The sequence below is a fragment of the Ornithodoros turicata genome, chromosome 10 (genome assembly GCF_037126465.1).
Source record: "Ornithodoros turicata isolate Travis chromosome 10, ASM3712646v1, whole genome shotgun sequence".
Lineage (NCBI taxonomy): Eukaryota > Metazoa > Arthropoda > Arachnida > Ixodida > Argasidae > Ornithodoros > Ornithodoros turicata.
The window spans coordinates 35,200,575-35,215,772 of record NC_088210.1 but is presented as its reverse complement, the minus strand read 5'-3'; the positions used below and the strand labels follow the sequence as shown (position 1 = coordinate 35,215,772).

At 46.6% G+C, this 15,198-nt stretch overlaps 2 protein-coding genes across 2 annotated transcripts in view; one reads left to right on the top strand and one right to left on the bottom strand.

The window, feature by feature from the left end:
- LOC135370036 (uncharacterized) overlaps nucleotides 1-14,807 on the bottom strand; it is a 32,022-nt gene extending 17,215 nt beyond the window's left edge. The window contains exon 1 of the mRNA XM_064603705.1: nucleotides 14,564-14,807. Coding sequence (XP_064459775.1) covers nucleotides 14,564-14,736 — 173 coding nt within the window. The 5' untranslated portion in view covers nucleotides 14,737-14,807. The remainder of the gene's footprint in view (nucleotides 1-14,563) is intronic.
- LOC135370667 (glutamate receptor ionotropic, kainate 3-like) lies at nucleotides 1,798-7,271 on the top strand. The gene is made up of 7 exons (XM_064604454.1): nucleotides 1,798-2,122; nucleotides 2,436-2,539; nucleotides 3,250-3,340; nucleotides 3,396-3,623; nucleotides 4,810-5,115; nucleotides 5,184-5,468; nucleotides 6,953-7,271. The coding sequence occupies exons 1-7, from the start codon at nucleotides 1,919-1,921 to the stop codon at nucleotides 7,223-7,225; spliced, it is 1,491 nt and encodes a 496-aa protein (XP_064460524.1). The 5' UTR covers nucleotides 1,798-1,918; the 3' UTR covers nucleotides 7,226-7,271.
- Nucleotides 14,808-15,198: the final 391 nt, after the last annotated feature.

The following is a 15,198-nucleotide window of genomic DNA, read 5'->3' as shown; positions in this document are numbered from 1 at the left end:
AAGGCACATTTTCTTTGTTCGCCCGCGTAATTTCACAGTCTACTTGCCAGCATAAGAGCAGTAGCACAAAAGCGATCGTGTCTTTGCTGTTCTGTAACAAGTAGCCGTTGATTCACGTACCTATGGTGGTACGCTTGGTCAGACGTGGATCCACTCGTTGGACGTAGATTCTCTAAACCTTCTCACACACAAAGATTGCATTCAACCGGTCAGTCTGGGCTGTCAAACCGATCATAATACGTGTAACCAGTGTTTTCGTTCCGCGCACTTTGGAAGCATGGAAAAGGTTGCTCTTCCCGTCACTCCTTTCGGAGCGAGGCCGTTTGCGGGTCTCCAAACGATTCTTTTCGTGCATATGTCAGGCAGGCTTGGGTAAATTTTAAAGTTCAATTCGGAAAAGTCCGTTTCTCGCGACTTCAAAGTACTCGAAAGTCGCGGCGACGAGTAGTTTTGAAAGAGGAGGACAGGTGAAACAGCCTGTATATCGCTTACAGTAATCGGCATTCCATAAAGAAATTTGCGTAAAAAGCCAATTTCGACAGTCTTCAACGTCGATTGAGAATTTACGACAGAGGCTCCCGCAGACAACTACTTCTCTACTCTACGACGTATATCGGCATCGCCCTGGTGATGGCAAAATGAAACGGGACTCGAAAAATAAAAGACGCGAGAACGTTGAGATGACGAGAAAGGTACTCGTCGTCTGCTACAAAGAGGCAGCCTCGTCTGCTAAAATCAGAGCTTCCGCTTGCCACGGAGGATCTGCTCTTTCTCCGTCTCTCACATTCAGGAGGAGGTCAAGTTCAAGGATGCGTCACGACTCACGAGCCTCTTTCAGAGAGTATTCAAACCGCAGACACCTAAAAAACGGATTTCCCTCGTTCAAATCGAATTGTCGGACGTTAGATCAAGTTTTTGTCTTATCTAAATTGTTTACCTCATCATCTTATCGGCAATCTATCGAGTCGGGATAAGGCACGCAAGATGGCCGATAAGTGATAACTTAAGATTCTAGGGGAACGGTAAACTGCCATTAGTGAGTTTTAGTGCGTCGTACACTATCGCCTTTCGTAAGTACAGGATAGCGTTGATGGTTCTGCGCACGCCCACAACAGAAAGAATCGCCAACGCTATCTGTTACGTACGCAAAGGCTATAGCGTACGATGTACTAAAAATCACCATTGTCCTAAACCAGAAACAAGCAGAAATATGACACCTTCCTCCTTTCGAAAGAACACAATTTCCTTCCACAGACCATTCCGCGCACACCAGACGGCGCCGTACAAGAACACGAGAAGGTTTTTTTTGTTCCACGAAAAGAAAAACACTCGCAAGACGAGAAAAGAAAGATCCACCACCAGAGCGAGGCGTGTTCGCTTGAGAACTCATCTGAAACCGCCAGGAAAAGAAAAGGTACGAAAGCAACCTCCCTCCGTGAGTGTATGTGTCGCCAAGCAAATTGTCTACACCATCGATTCCCGGAAAGACAAAGTGGAAATGAGATTTATACGTCTGCTACAGTAGCCACGAAAAATATCTTGAGTGCTTCGCAAAAATTATGCGAACACTGTGCCGCATGTCCAGGATTCTTATACACACGATCATCATCCAAAGACGACAAAAGTGCCATCGAAACCATCGATCACGTGCGCTCTACAATTACACTATTCCGCAAAACATGCAAAGACATTCACTCAAGGGCCAGACCATGTGCACTCAAAGGTGCAAAACGAAGCGGACGTCATAAGACCCTCAAGTAACGATTCAAAGACGCAGGATCCTTAACGGTTCTACTCACACATCTACCACATTTCTCTACATTTTCAGCTACGTTCCTCGCGGTGGTCGTGAAGCTGCTTCCATGAACAGCATAAGCACTGCCATCTTTTCGTGTCCATACAGATTTCCATAGAGATTATGGAACATGCTGTGTCCTGCCTAAATTCTACCTCCTCACGCAACGACCAAGTACGAGAACTTAAAAAAAAAGTCACGTTGAAAGACCGCCTCCCGTGCTACGAGATCGCTTATCAAAGTGGAGCTAGAAACGGACCGCATACACGTTCAGCTATGCCTCTCAGGAAGTTTGAAAACATCACGTTACGACTGGCAAATGTTGGGGTAAGTTGAAAGTATTTGCGAATATAATTTTTGGGTCTGACTCGTTCGTGTAAACCCCCCCCCCCCCCCCCCAGTCTGAATGCTTACTTGTTGTAGCGGTAGCTGCAGTTCAGGCTAACGAATTCCACTGACTTGCTGAGGCATGAGTCGAAAATTGTGTTGATGGGGGCTGCAATCAGAAGGCCAACTCATCGGAACACGAAAAAGTCGGTTCCAGGACAATCTTGAAGCTTGGATGATCTCCTTTACTGCACGTTGCTACCAATAGCGAGACAAAATGAGTCAATACAACAGTCCGTTTTCTTCCTCACAGTGGTACCCGTACATCTTCAACGTCCCCACCAAAGATGGAAACTTTCGCTTGAAGGGCATCACGGGATCCATGATAGACTACATTCTGCAGTCCATGAATATGAAGTAAGCACGTGATAGACACCAGTGCTCCAGTCCACAAACCAAAGCACCTCTCGCGCGATTCCTTCCACGAAATTACTCGGTTAATATGGAAAAATAGAAGCCGCTAATCTGACCCGTCACACTCTCAGGGAAAAAAGGGTGGTAACCACCTTATGCGTACGTTACCTCCTTGCTCAAGACCACAAGGGGTGCAACTTTTATGGAGGGTAGGGTTCTCGCAAATGCTCTTCGCCGCCCTCGGTGGCGAAGTCGGTAGATCCCAAGATCGCGGGTTCAAACCTCGCCGAGGACAAGTTGATGGAAGGGTACACGTGGCTAAGACACGCGCGGGACGTTAACTGTCGTGTACCATGTGTCGAGATTTCGGCCCCCAGGTGGGAAAAATTAATCCCGACCACTGCGGCGTCGCTCACAGTCGGCTCGTGACGGAAAGCCCCGATCAACATCATCATTATTATTACACCTTTCGATAGGAGCATGTGGTATTGTTAGACCCTTGCATGGGGTCTAACTTTATAACCTTTTCGGCACAGCATATATCCCTCAAAATGTGTAACGACAGTATCCTTGTTCTGAGAGCGCATATTTACTCGTGTCCACAAGTCCAGGTAGGAGATACGTGAGAAGGAATCGACCCTTTGGCGAAACGTCTATTTTGTGTCAAATCGTGCAATGGAGACAGATTTGCAACTGACAGAAAACGTCTTCAGGTACGTCCTGGTGGAGCCTGCCGACCGCCAATGGGGACACATGGACCCTGAAGGAAGATGGACAGGGATGATGGGATTGCTCCACAGACACGTAAGTATCTCTTAAATAACTCTTAGACAGATGCATTAAAGGAACGCCCTCGCAGGAAGCAGACTTGGCCATGGGACCCTTCGTGCTAACGGAAGAGGATGCTTCCATCGCTAACCCATCACCTCCATACGCGGACGAGGACATGGTCATCCTGAGCGGGGTTGAGAAAGAACACAAATCAAACGTGTACGGCTACGTCTCTGCTTTCGACGTCAATGTCTGGATGATGCTACTCTGTTTCGTCGGTTTCGTCGCCTTCGTTGCAGTTATTATTGAATGCATCGTACGTCGAATTTTCACAATTATTCGTGGGGGGGCTAGTTTTCACTTGTCCGAGCTTGAGATATATTGAAAATTAGCGACAACGTATATGAAAGACTGATTTCCAGTACGACGCCCTCACTAAGACCGCGCAAACGAACATACAGTTTGCTTTTTCATATATTATCCCGAGAGCAAATATGATACGGAAAGCAGGTAAATATACGAGAAAAATGTGCGATAGCTGCGTCAGGACAGCTGGCTGGGTGTACACGAAATCAGTCGCAGCATGGTGGTCGTGTAAAGTAATTCCAGCGGCGAAGACGTTACCGGGCTTCTGATTAAAGGGGTTGCCACAGGTTATCCCAGATAAACGTAAAACACTGTTCTTTGCATCGAAGAGGGTAGTAGAAAAATGGCACCGCGAATACCGAAACTCATGCGGCTCTGACATCACAGCGCACGCGAAGTCACGGGTTTATGGCTGCCAATATGAATGGACGCAGCTCCGAGCCTCTGTGACGTCTGCGCTTCGCTCTGGAGTATGTTCGAGGACTTGTATCTCGCCAAGTACGGCACGTAGAAGAATAATTCTTTTTTTTTTCGTCAGCATTCTGGGGCGCAGTACAGTGCGTTCATGATGTGATAACCACATCTATCAAAGTGCCCCAACCCCATTAATGCAAAAGTGCCCCACTACGAGGTTAACGCCAATGTACAGGAGAAATAAAGGGAAAGAGTGTTTCGACTGTCCCACTTGTGTCCGACTCGCCATTTCCCTCAACTGTGGTACCCTCATGGCGTCGTTTGTTTGGGGCGATTATGTAATGGTGTATGCTGGCCGATATCGCACGGATGCGATGCCGTTATCTCATGGATACACGCCAAGGTGGACAGCAAATCCAATAAATTGGCCACTTGACTCCGTGAGTCATCATTTGTTTTACCACAATACTGAAAAATCCCCACTCAGCGAGCGCGACCACCTCCGCGTGTACCAATTAGATAACGGCATTACATGAGTGTGATATGGCCAGCATACACCTTTGCATAATGGTCGCAAACCCAAATAAACGTTACGATGATAATCGCAGCACAAGCGGGACACACGCCGATCGAAAGCGGCGTTCCCTGTACCCTCCGTACTTTCATATACTTCTGTATCGACGGGAAAGAACTATTGTAGTCTGAGAAACAGCGCGTTTCAGATGCCAGACCCATCTCTGACCAAGCGACAGCGACAACAGCGTCTGTCGAGGATATTCTGGACGTACGTAGCATCTGTGTGTCTGGAGAGCTCAAACCTGACGTTCACGAGCAATCCTCACCGAGTCCTCTTCGGTACCTGGTTTTTTATGATCGTCATACTGATGAATACCTTTGTCGCCTACATGGAATCGGCAATGATGCTTAAAGAGGAGACTGATCGCCTGGACACCATCGAAGACCTTGCAAAGACGTCGGGCATCGTGCCCATGGTCTTCGAGGCAGCTGGATTTCTTGAAGTCATTCAGGCGAGTACACAATGTCTAATCCTGAATCGGTTAGCTTCCATTTTCTAAACCTAATTTGAATAACGCAGGACGCAGAGGGTTACGCCTTCCAGAAAGTCCTCAAGATGATGGAACAGGAAGAACAGCAGGAAGAAGTTCACGGGGAAGAACTGTTCACTCCACCCTATCTGGAAATGGTGCTAAAGCGAAAAGCAGCCATTCTCATGGAACGCATTTCGCTCCTGGCCCGCGTCACAGAACATTGCTACGACAAGGAACTCAAAGGGTTGGGACTCTTCCACTTGGGACGGAAACGAATCATCCAAATCAAGATGGTTTTCTATCTCAGGAAAGACCTCAATCCCGAATTACAGGCAAGGACGTCATTTGCTGTCCCTCCATAACGGAATGCATTTCGGTTATTTGATAGAGGGAATCTTGTCTCATATCCATGTTGTGTGCGATCACAATTGGGTACGAAGATGAGGCACGACACTACTTATTGATCTTGTCCCACTACTCGTGACCGCCCCCATTTGGATTTTAAAATAACTCTCCGACAGTCACCCCGACGCACCACGCTCCGAAGACAGCTATATATTCACAGAATGACTCGTACGGTCAGTTGCACGGTTCCCGTATAGCTTATTTAGTCGGTCTGCCTTCTGCGTGGGTCGACACACACAGGGTGTTTTTTCCCATACAGATTTTCTTATAAAAAAATCTACGAGAGCAGCATAGGCGTCGTTCTTTGCTGTTGAGCTACACGACGAGGCGGACGCCCTCTCGAAGAACGTTTGGAATTGCTGACGTTTGAATTGCTAATGACATACAATTAATTAGCTCCGTAATTAGGAAATTTTGTTCTAGAGCGAGATATCAGAATGGGAGATAACCCTCGTCGAAAGAAATTCAAAAACCTCGAAACGACCGCGTGCCGTGAAATATCCATGGCCTCTCAGGACGGAGGCTTATCTGGCCCAGCAGATGAGCACCTACTCCAATCATGTCCATCGCTCTAAAGCCATGTGGCCCCTTGGACGTGGAATGAGCGTACCATTTGCATGGAAAAATTCGGCCACGTACATTTGAACGAATGTGCGCGTTTCTAGATTTTGAACAAATGGAATGACTTGAAACATCTCCCATTCTGCTATCCCGCGCTTTCACGCAATCTAGTATAGTTCCACACTCACTTCCGGGGCATCCCTGAAAAATATGAGAAAGGCATGGCTTAGTGCTTTCAATTATCGACGTCGCGGAAACACTACAGAAAAAAACATGAAAATGATTTTTTCGCTCGTTTTAAACACGAATATTTTACGGATAAAATGTAAAAAGAGGCTGGACTGCCTATACGGGTACCAACGAGGACAGAGGTGGAACACCTTATCCTAGCGGCTCTCCAGCAAACCACCCTCGCCAAAACAAACCCACGTGGGTAGCATAATGGAACGTAGGGCCGACGCGCGCTATCCCCACTCCTGTCAGCTCCATCCAGCGCCATCTATTGAATACGGAGATAACCTTGTCTGGCGCCGCCGCTCCAAGGTCACAGAGCATGCGCATAAGTAGTTACGAAAAAGGTCCATCGCACAAGTATCTTGGGTCGGCTCAAACGGCCCCCTCTGGAAACTATCCAAAAAGTGGTCGATGACTTCACGAGACATTGAAGATGTGTCCAAGCCCGAGATCGTTTTGAGCAAAAATAGTTGTTGGAAATGTGTTGCTACAACAAAATAAAGGTGGTTTGAGCACTAAAAGTTACGAAAAGGCGAAAAAATATAGAAAAAAATCCATTACATAATTTGAAACTCCCTCCACACTTGTCTTTTGCCAAGAATGGTGAGTTTTCCAGGAGGAGATCTTCAAGCGCGTCCGCTGGATCATGGACTCCGGTCTGAACTTACACTGGCACGAGGACCTGGTTCCGGATCCGGGTCCCTGCTGGACACAGGAGCATGCGGATCATCTTCACGACTACGACGCACTCGACTATGCGGACTTTGCCGTCATCTTCTATCTCTTGCTCACTTCGCATGGATTGGCCTTCTGCGGATATTTCCTGGAGCTCTTCGTCCACAGATACTGGTGTATCAACAGTCGTACTGCAGATTCTTTCTTCGGTTGACGTCTTAAACGTTTCATATGTAGCTCGTGAGACCTAGATTAAAAAATCTACCTCTCGGTGTAGACCAACTGTCTCAAAATCCGATGCTGCAATTTTGATTTGATCTGGAGTTTCCTGCGGTGCGAGGATAACAATAATCAAACTGCACCGGACAATGTTGTTCCTCATGTTCCAACTTGGGTTTTAGTCATACCCGTCTAATACCCGTGTTACACGGGCAGCCTTCGACGACCGTTGAATCCAACTGCCTCAAAAACAAAGGCACTAAATCTAATGCTATATTTGACACGCTTTGCGCCGCGTTTTTCGAGGTATATGCTATTAAACTATAAAATCTCTACGTTTGAAAATACCCGCAATTGTTGTCCGCGAGTGATAGCGGGTTTTCATCGTAATATGTCATTGCCCACATCGTTACGACCAGACCCCCTCCCCCCCATAACACCCCCCACATATTCAGTGACACCCCCTAACTTTTTCACCTGTGTCAGGGGGTGCCCTCGCGATTTCAGCTTTAGACACATGTCGGTAATGATATGTTCAGCTGTAATGACGTAACTATAATAATGACCCCCTCCCCCATTTTTCGAATACCCCTCTGTGCTTGAGATTCCGGATAAACCACTGGTGGGGATAATGGTTGTACCCCACTGCAGACTCAGCAGCTACATGGAATAGCTTTTCCCCACATTTATCCAGTGGCTTCAATGTGGACGTAGACAGGAGGATAAACGAATATCCCTCACTCTCTCGGCTGTATTACATTTCGTGCGCTGGGCAGACTTCCATCACAATTCTGGACGGTGGAGACCCATTAGGAGAGTGGGCAACTACTCGCCACTCTCCGAGATGAAAGGGTCCCTATACATATCGGCGCAATAAACAGTTTACGCTCCAAGATATGAGGTTGGGACGAGATATACGACCAGGAATACAGGCGGGAGCATGTCTCCAGGATAAGGGTTTCGAGTGCATCTGGCGGTAAAAGCTGTCTTACAAGGAGTGCCGAACCAATTCTTAGGTAGCAGTTTGTCAAATAAACCGCGGGAAGCGTTGTGATTGACCCGAAATTAATGTAAATTAAATGCCTCCAAGTTATTCTTAGATTCACGGTGTAATGAGCCATCCCATGCGCAGCTTTTACCCACCCACAAAGGAGTGACCTTTTACAGCATCCGACGTGACCTGATGAGCTGAGATGCTTCCAGAGGACATATGATGCTTCATGTGACGGTATCGCTCGTGCGGCCTTCGAGAAAATAGACGTGGACCTCTTGGTCAAGATTGCAGCAATACTAGCGCCAACACATGCGAGAGTGGGATTTGTGGCGAACCCGTCAGGCGTAAGGTGCTGCTTTTTACCTGTAGAGTGAAAGCAAATTCGAGGAAAAATCGGGTTTTAAACAGTGAAAAAAAAAAAAAAAAAGCAATCGCGACAAGTATATATCGTGCGTTTTTAGTCGAAAAAGTTTCGTTAGGAAAAGGCACTGCGCGTATCTTCGGTGAAGCCGCTATTTATGGTATTCAAACTAACACCAAACGAGCCTTGTCGGGTAATACAATAGTGTAGTGCCACTTGATCCAGTAATTTCCGATTAATAAAGAACGAAGTGGGCATTTTAGAGATTATTATATTAACATTACGAACGGGTAATCTCGGAAAAAGCGTGAATAGTAAAACCAAGTTAGAACACTTAGAAAAAGTGGCCCCGCGAGAGTATACGTTTTCGATCAAACAGGTAAGTGAAGAACTCTGAGGGAGCCTACGCATAGGCACGCACACTTTTCAGGACGTTGGGGTTCAGGCGGAGTGAAGAGATACGAACAACGTGTCCGAAATCCGTGGCACGTGAGACAAATTTTGCACCTCGTCCAGACTGTCGCTTCTCGCCTTGAAGACGAAATTCTCCGACAGACAGTTTGAGAAGCCAAAGAGCGAACCAGAATAGTGGAGAAAAAAAAAGCTCGCCAGGGACAACAGCTGGATGGAGCAGCAGATGGGTAGTGCACGTTCCGTCGTCGTCGCCGCCGCGGATCAATGACCGCCATTTTTTCAGCCCTTCGCCTCTGATGCTTTGCAGTGTAACAGCGCATCACGTAACGATGGTACGAGGGAACCTATTATCGCTTTTTTACCCAAGGGGAAAGTTGCAAATATACAAGATGAGAAATGCCTTGTCCACACGAAAAAAAAAAAAAAAAGAATGAGAAAAGGCACTACAGTGAACCCCCGTTATTATGACCATGGTCGTTCCCGAAAATTTCGGTCATAATGCGGAATTGTCATATTAACGGGGGGGATTTGCGGAGGTTTCACTGCATTGTTCCGCAAGAGTATGGCCATAAAGCGCGTATGTCAGGTTATCGGGGGTCATATTAACGAGGGTTCACTGTATATCTTATCCCTTGACTCCACCTTCCGCTGTAGAGGAATTCCGACGTGTTCAACGAATGTCAAATGCAAAATTTTCTTCAGATGGAAGGTATGAGCTGGGTCTTATTTCTGCATCCACCCCCGACGTCACGTACAGGGGAGCGCCACAATCGCGACCATAGGTACTGTTCACATCTTCACCCTCCTCGTATTCGCCGTACATTTGGTGCTTCGAAGTTGTTATATTGTGTGAAATGTCCCCGTGTCAATCTTCCAAACAGTATATGATCACGAACGAAGATCGAAACCGAACTTGGCTGGACTTATATTATGGGGCGACCATTTCACCTTTTCGAAGCTGGGGTCCTCTCGAGGGGTGACGTCAGTGGTGTTTTGGTGCTTTATGGCATGAGAGGTGACGTCAGTGAATTCGCACGGCTTGCGCTTCGTGTCCTCACTATGCCTATAGGTAAGGCCGATCGGCATAGTGAGGACGCACCTTTAGAACATGGGCATAGGTAGAGAGAGCTGAAGGTTGGACAACTCGTTCAAAAGAGCAGCACACAAACAAAGCAGGATACTCAAAGCGTCCTACTATCCTTGAAATGTCCAAAAAGGAGAGGGGCCCAACATGGCTGTATCGCACTCTCCACAACCTTCTCTCTGACGCAATCTTCCTCTGTAGTGTTGACAAGACACCGCCACCGCCTATGATTTAAAAACAAACAGCCCAAATAGTAGGTCCGGGACATATTCTTGGGGTAAAAACCGTGCATCCAGGCGGGTGTTTCCGAAGACATTCATTTCGGAGAGCTGGTACTGCACAGGTACTGGAAAATTTATTCTTCTGTCCTTGCGTCATGAATTTGTCTGGTCAGCAGGGGCAAAGATTTCACCCGATCCACTTCGATTCGAGAGTTGGATATCTGGTTTTATCGGAAACGTTATCGGTCCCTATCAATTCTAAACAACCCCAAAAGAGCCTACAAATAAAGTCCCGCGAAAGGGGTCTATTCTGGAGAGAGAGTAGTTGAGAACATTGAGAAAACAAATAGCGTGCGAAAAAGAGGTGACGCAGCATTATGACACAGCTTCAGAGTAGTCAGCACAGATCCGCTATGACGCGTTATCGAATGGAGGTAACACTTAGGAATGATTTCTGGTCAGACTTTGTGCCTCATTGTGATATGGCCTTTACGCTTAGTAAAGGTCATATGTCTGACTACCCCCCGTTGCCACAAGGTGATTATCCGACCATTCTCGAAAACGTCAGTCAATAAAACTTGGTTTCGATTTCGTGGATTACTCCCTCAACCGCTGAAACAAGATGGGCTAAGATTCGTGGCTTCCGAAACGCGGGTACCTTGCCCGTACAAAAGGACCCGCGAACTATTGCGTACTGTAGCTATCAGCATGTCTGACTGGGTTCAATGCACCGCCAGGGGGGGCTACTCCTGCACAATAGAGAACCTCTTTGGACAATGACCGGCGAGCGAGAGAAGTCAAACCTGTCCGAATTGTTTGAGTAAAAAGGGAGAGAGGTAAACTCTATAGAAAAAACTGGTGAGGCATTTGAGTCCGGAAGAATCGAGCCTGACACTCGACGCTTTTTTCCTGCGCCATAAAGATGTGACAGTTACAGGTGCATGCGTCCTCCTCTTTATGAGGGCTTCTCGAACTGGTCATCCGCCCGTTTATTGTTTTTTCGGCTACAACATTCTGCACTCAAGCTCGGGTAGGCAGCAGACATGAAACGCGACACGGCACGCGCTGTACCGGCTGTTGTCGTCTGCTACGACTGGCTGTCCTCTTGTGCAATTCAGAAGTCTGCCATTACTCTATTGAAGTATGCAACTGGCCATTGTGACGCTTCTGTTGTGTTTGTCCCACGTTTAATTGCCTCATTCACTACGATGTTATTGCCGTTTCAAAGTGACCATACAGATCCCGTAGGCCAATGTACAGCACCCCCACAGGGGCCCGCCCAGAAGCGGACGTTTATATCGTCACACGATCGTATGACAAGAAGTATAATCCTTTCCAAGGATGCATCCACATGTGGTTGATGGAGGCAAGAACAAGGTGAAGATGGTTCTTCCACCAAATGGCCCAGAAAGTAGATACGGGTCCCCAAATCCACAAAAAAAGACTTTGTTAGCGTACGATGTCTTAGAACGAATGGTGCTGCGACGGAAAAATATCAATGGTGGGCGCTCCCATTGTTAGCGCGAAGTAACAATTTGCATAAAACCACTTTCTACCGTAAGACACAATGTGGTTCGATAAATTTTAGACGAAAGAAGTTCCTAGTTGTCAAAAAATTTCATGGACAACAGCAAAAGAACTTGAGGTGCCGTCATATTGGTTGTTTTGGATTCGGAACAGGTTGGCAAATAGCTTTACTGACAATGTTACTCAAGCCGAACTGCTCTAAATGAAGGCCCACTCGATATTAGTATATTTCAGAATACTGTACTACGTGCATTTTCAACATGTTTAACGAGGTTCTTTAAATGTTAACACAACTTATATTTTACTTAGTGAACTTCGTAAAATAATGTAATTCGAGACCCTAGCTAATGCCAACTAAACGATAACCTGCCCGTGTGGAATAAGAGACAATAAAAGGAGAAAATGAAATGTCGGTGGGGAGCTGTGCTTAGGACGGAGTTATATTTCAGTGGCTACAGTATGTGGGAGGAAAGTCAAAATGAATTGAGACTTCTTCGAGAGCGTAAACAATCGTCTAAATGACGGCTACCACCAGAAAAGAAAATTCATCCCAAAGTTTATGAAGTAGGTCCCGCTGTAAGCCATACACTAACGACAAACTGGGAATTGCATGACCGATAATTTGAAGCGACAATGATAATAATACAGACTTTGTTCCTGGACTAGTCATTTGAACGAGAAAGCCTAACACTAAGCCAGGAAGCTGCACTCGAAAAGCGAACTTTGTATTCACACCCTTTCCTGTGCACCCCCTTACAGGACTTGGCTATTTCAACTTCAGGCACATATCGGCAATGATGACACGAAGCTCTTACAACGTAATCGTAATAATAACCCCCCCTTCTGTTCCCAAGAAATTTTTAAACCTGCCTCTCTAAAAAACCTGGTGCTGAAAAATTTCAGCTACCGAGACATCGAATAAGACGAAACTATTATACAAACAGGTCCAATAGCACTTGCGCATTCGGAAGAACCGTTATGTGCAGAAAGCTACCATCGTAAACAAGCGATTAGATTACACCCCACCCTTAGAACCAACGACACTGCATGGATGGAGAAACCCACACGGATGAGTCAGAGGACGTGCACGCTGGCGACGGGATCGCCCGACCGGGGACGACTTCGGGGGGGGAATTGTACAGTCTGTAAATTTTGTCTGCACTGCATATGGCTTACACACATAGTTCAAAATGTACGGAAAAGACTGAAGAAAATAGAACAACACGGAGCGGTTTGAACGACTCACACGACACGTTTATTGACATAACATTCCTCCCCGGTAATCTCCCGGTTCCTCAAACATGCGCGCACCATTTCCGTTCCCTGAAGTCTGCTTTCTGTTCTAGTGAGACGAAACTGTCCAATCAGTAGAGCTCGAAATTGTGACGTCACGCGTCGGACCAGACGACAGGTGATTAAAGTCAGACGGCACGCTATTTTGAAAGCACAACCGCGCATAGAAAACACGGTACCTCCGCGCTACATTTCCTCATAATGTTGCCAACTCACTCCTAGGCCACGCTCCAGATACGCCAACAATCAATAGGGAATGAGTGACGTGCCTCCACAAAAAGTCACGTCGTGCAACACCGTGCAATTTCGAGAAAGGAGCTTTCGCAAGATGTTTTCCCAGAAGACATTTCGCACGGTGGCTTTCTGGGCCTCTCATGAGGAGAAGTAGTTTACTTTTTGAGCCAAGATATTAACCTTCCAGACGGTAGACAATCCAGAATGGACTTCCTGTCAAGATAAAGTATGGTACACGTGCAATAACAAAGTAAGAAAAGGTATAGAACCTACGGTCGCACACGTTCACACTGCCTGTTGGGAGAAATCACCGGAGAGAAACGCGCCAGGAGCAAACGACAGTCAAGTCTAGCAGAGGATTTTTGTCCCCCGATCGAGGATGTCATGGCCAAAAATATACAGCAAACAGTTGGGTGTTGCATAAAGGCGCCGACCGGACCCCATGATTATAGGCTACAACACAAAGGCAGGCGGAAACATGCCAAGTGGGGATAGACATTTAAAATAAAAGCTCTTCCCGCCATCATTAACCGAACCGCACGCCAGCTGGGGAAGTGCGTTCTAGAACAGAGAGACCCCTCTAAACATGATGAACCGACTATAGTGTCAATTGGGCAACGAAAACAAAGCGGGGTGTCCCGCTGCAGTGAGTTATCAATATCAACAGTAGACAGTCCCACTGTATTCGCCCGAAATGCTCTATAGTTATTATGTCTGCCCAGCAGTATTAAACAGTTTTATTGTACCTTGTAGTTGTACGACTTGATTCCTCACCGGACACTTTCTCGACATCAACATCACGCCAACTGTATTGCAGTTTGGTTCTGTTCGATGTCACAGCCGTTAGTGAAGACTCAACATGCGATGATCATGGCTTGAATCACGTGCCTATAAATAGCTCACGAAATGATCGCGGTCCTCGTTTAGAAAATGAAGGACTGAAGCTTGGGATGGCAGCATCGCAGACAGTAATGCACTTCTCAGCAGGAAAAGATACACACAGAGGCAAGTTCAGCTTGCCATGGGTAGGAACACTTCAGGGTGGGGTTTGACAGGAGCATGAAGCGTCACTCCCGGCATGGTCCAACTCAGCGAGGTACTTAAAACAAGCATGCAACTTCTCTGTTCTTGTCACAAAACTCATACTTTCTTTTTGTGGTGTGAGGTATACGCAATTCAAGTTGGGAATTACTGAAATATCCTACCGTGCGTCAAGATGCGATAGAATCCACTCGAAGACTTCGGCCTCGACGTCCTCAGAAGAGATAATTCTTTCCGACTGGTGTCCGTTGCGAAGTAGTACACCGTCATCGGGGCTTTCGGGAGTTCTTGCTTCCACGTACGATTTCAAATAATCTTGGACAGTCGATTCCTCCATCGCTATCGAAGAACTGAGCAAGTTAGGGAAATGCCTTCTAATAGCGCGTACAATTCCAAGTTCGACCACAGCGCCATTCACAGGGGGAAGCGGCTATTGAGTGAAACACGTGAAAAGTGACAAACTAAAGGAGTTATTATGGTGAAATTCCGCTAGTATAATACATTTTCGTAGGAAAAGATACCAACGCTCGTATTTTGCTTTCGCTTCAAAGTCAGTAGATCCTGGAGCCGTAAACCGAAACTGTTGTAACTACGCCATACCGTACCGACCATAATACCGACATGACTAAGTGATTCCAGCAGTTTTCTCTGATCTAAATCAGAGAAAAATCTTAACATCTTTCTGACAGCAAGTAAACAAGAGAAGCCACATGTTTGCAAAACAAAAACAAAAAACGGAAAAAACAACTAATGATGGTAAAACCAGTAAAATTCCCTCGAGTCACTACCTCGCTTGCAA

What these genes read in the sequence shown, in the direction of transcription:
- LOC135370667 (XM_064604454.1), top strand. Translation starts at nt 1,919, where the DNA reads ATGGAACATGCTGTGTCCTGCCTAAATTCTACCTCCTCACGCAACGAC. An exon ending in TACGACTGGCAAATGTTGGG is followed by an intron (nt 2,123 to 2,435) that starts GTAAGTTGAAAG and finishes TCTTCCTCACAG; the next exon opens with TGGTACCCGTACATCTTCAA. An exon ending in CAGTTATTATTGAATGCATC is followed by an intron (nt 3,624 to 4,809) that starts GTACGTCGAATT and finishes AGCGCGTTTCAG; the next exon opens with ATGCCAGACCCATCTCTGAC.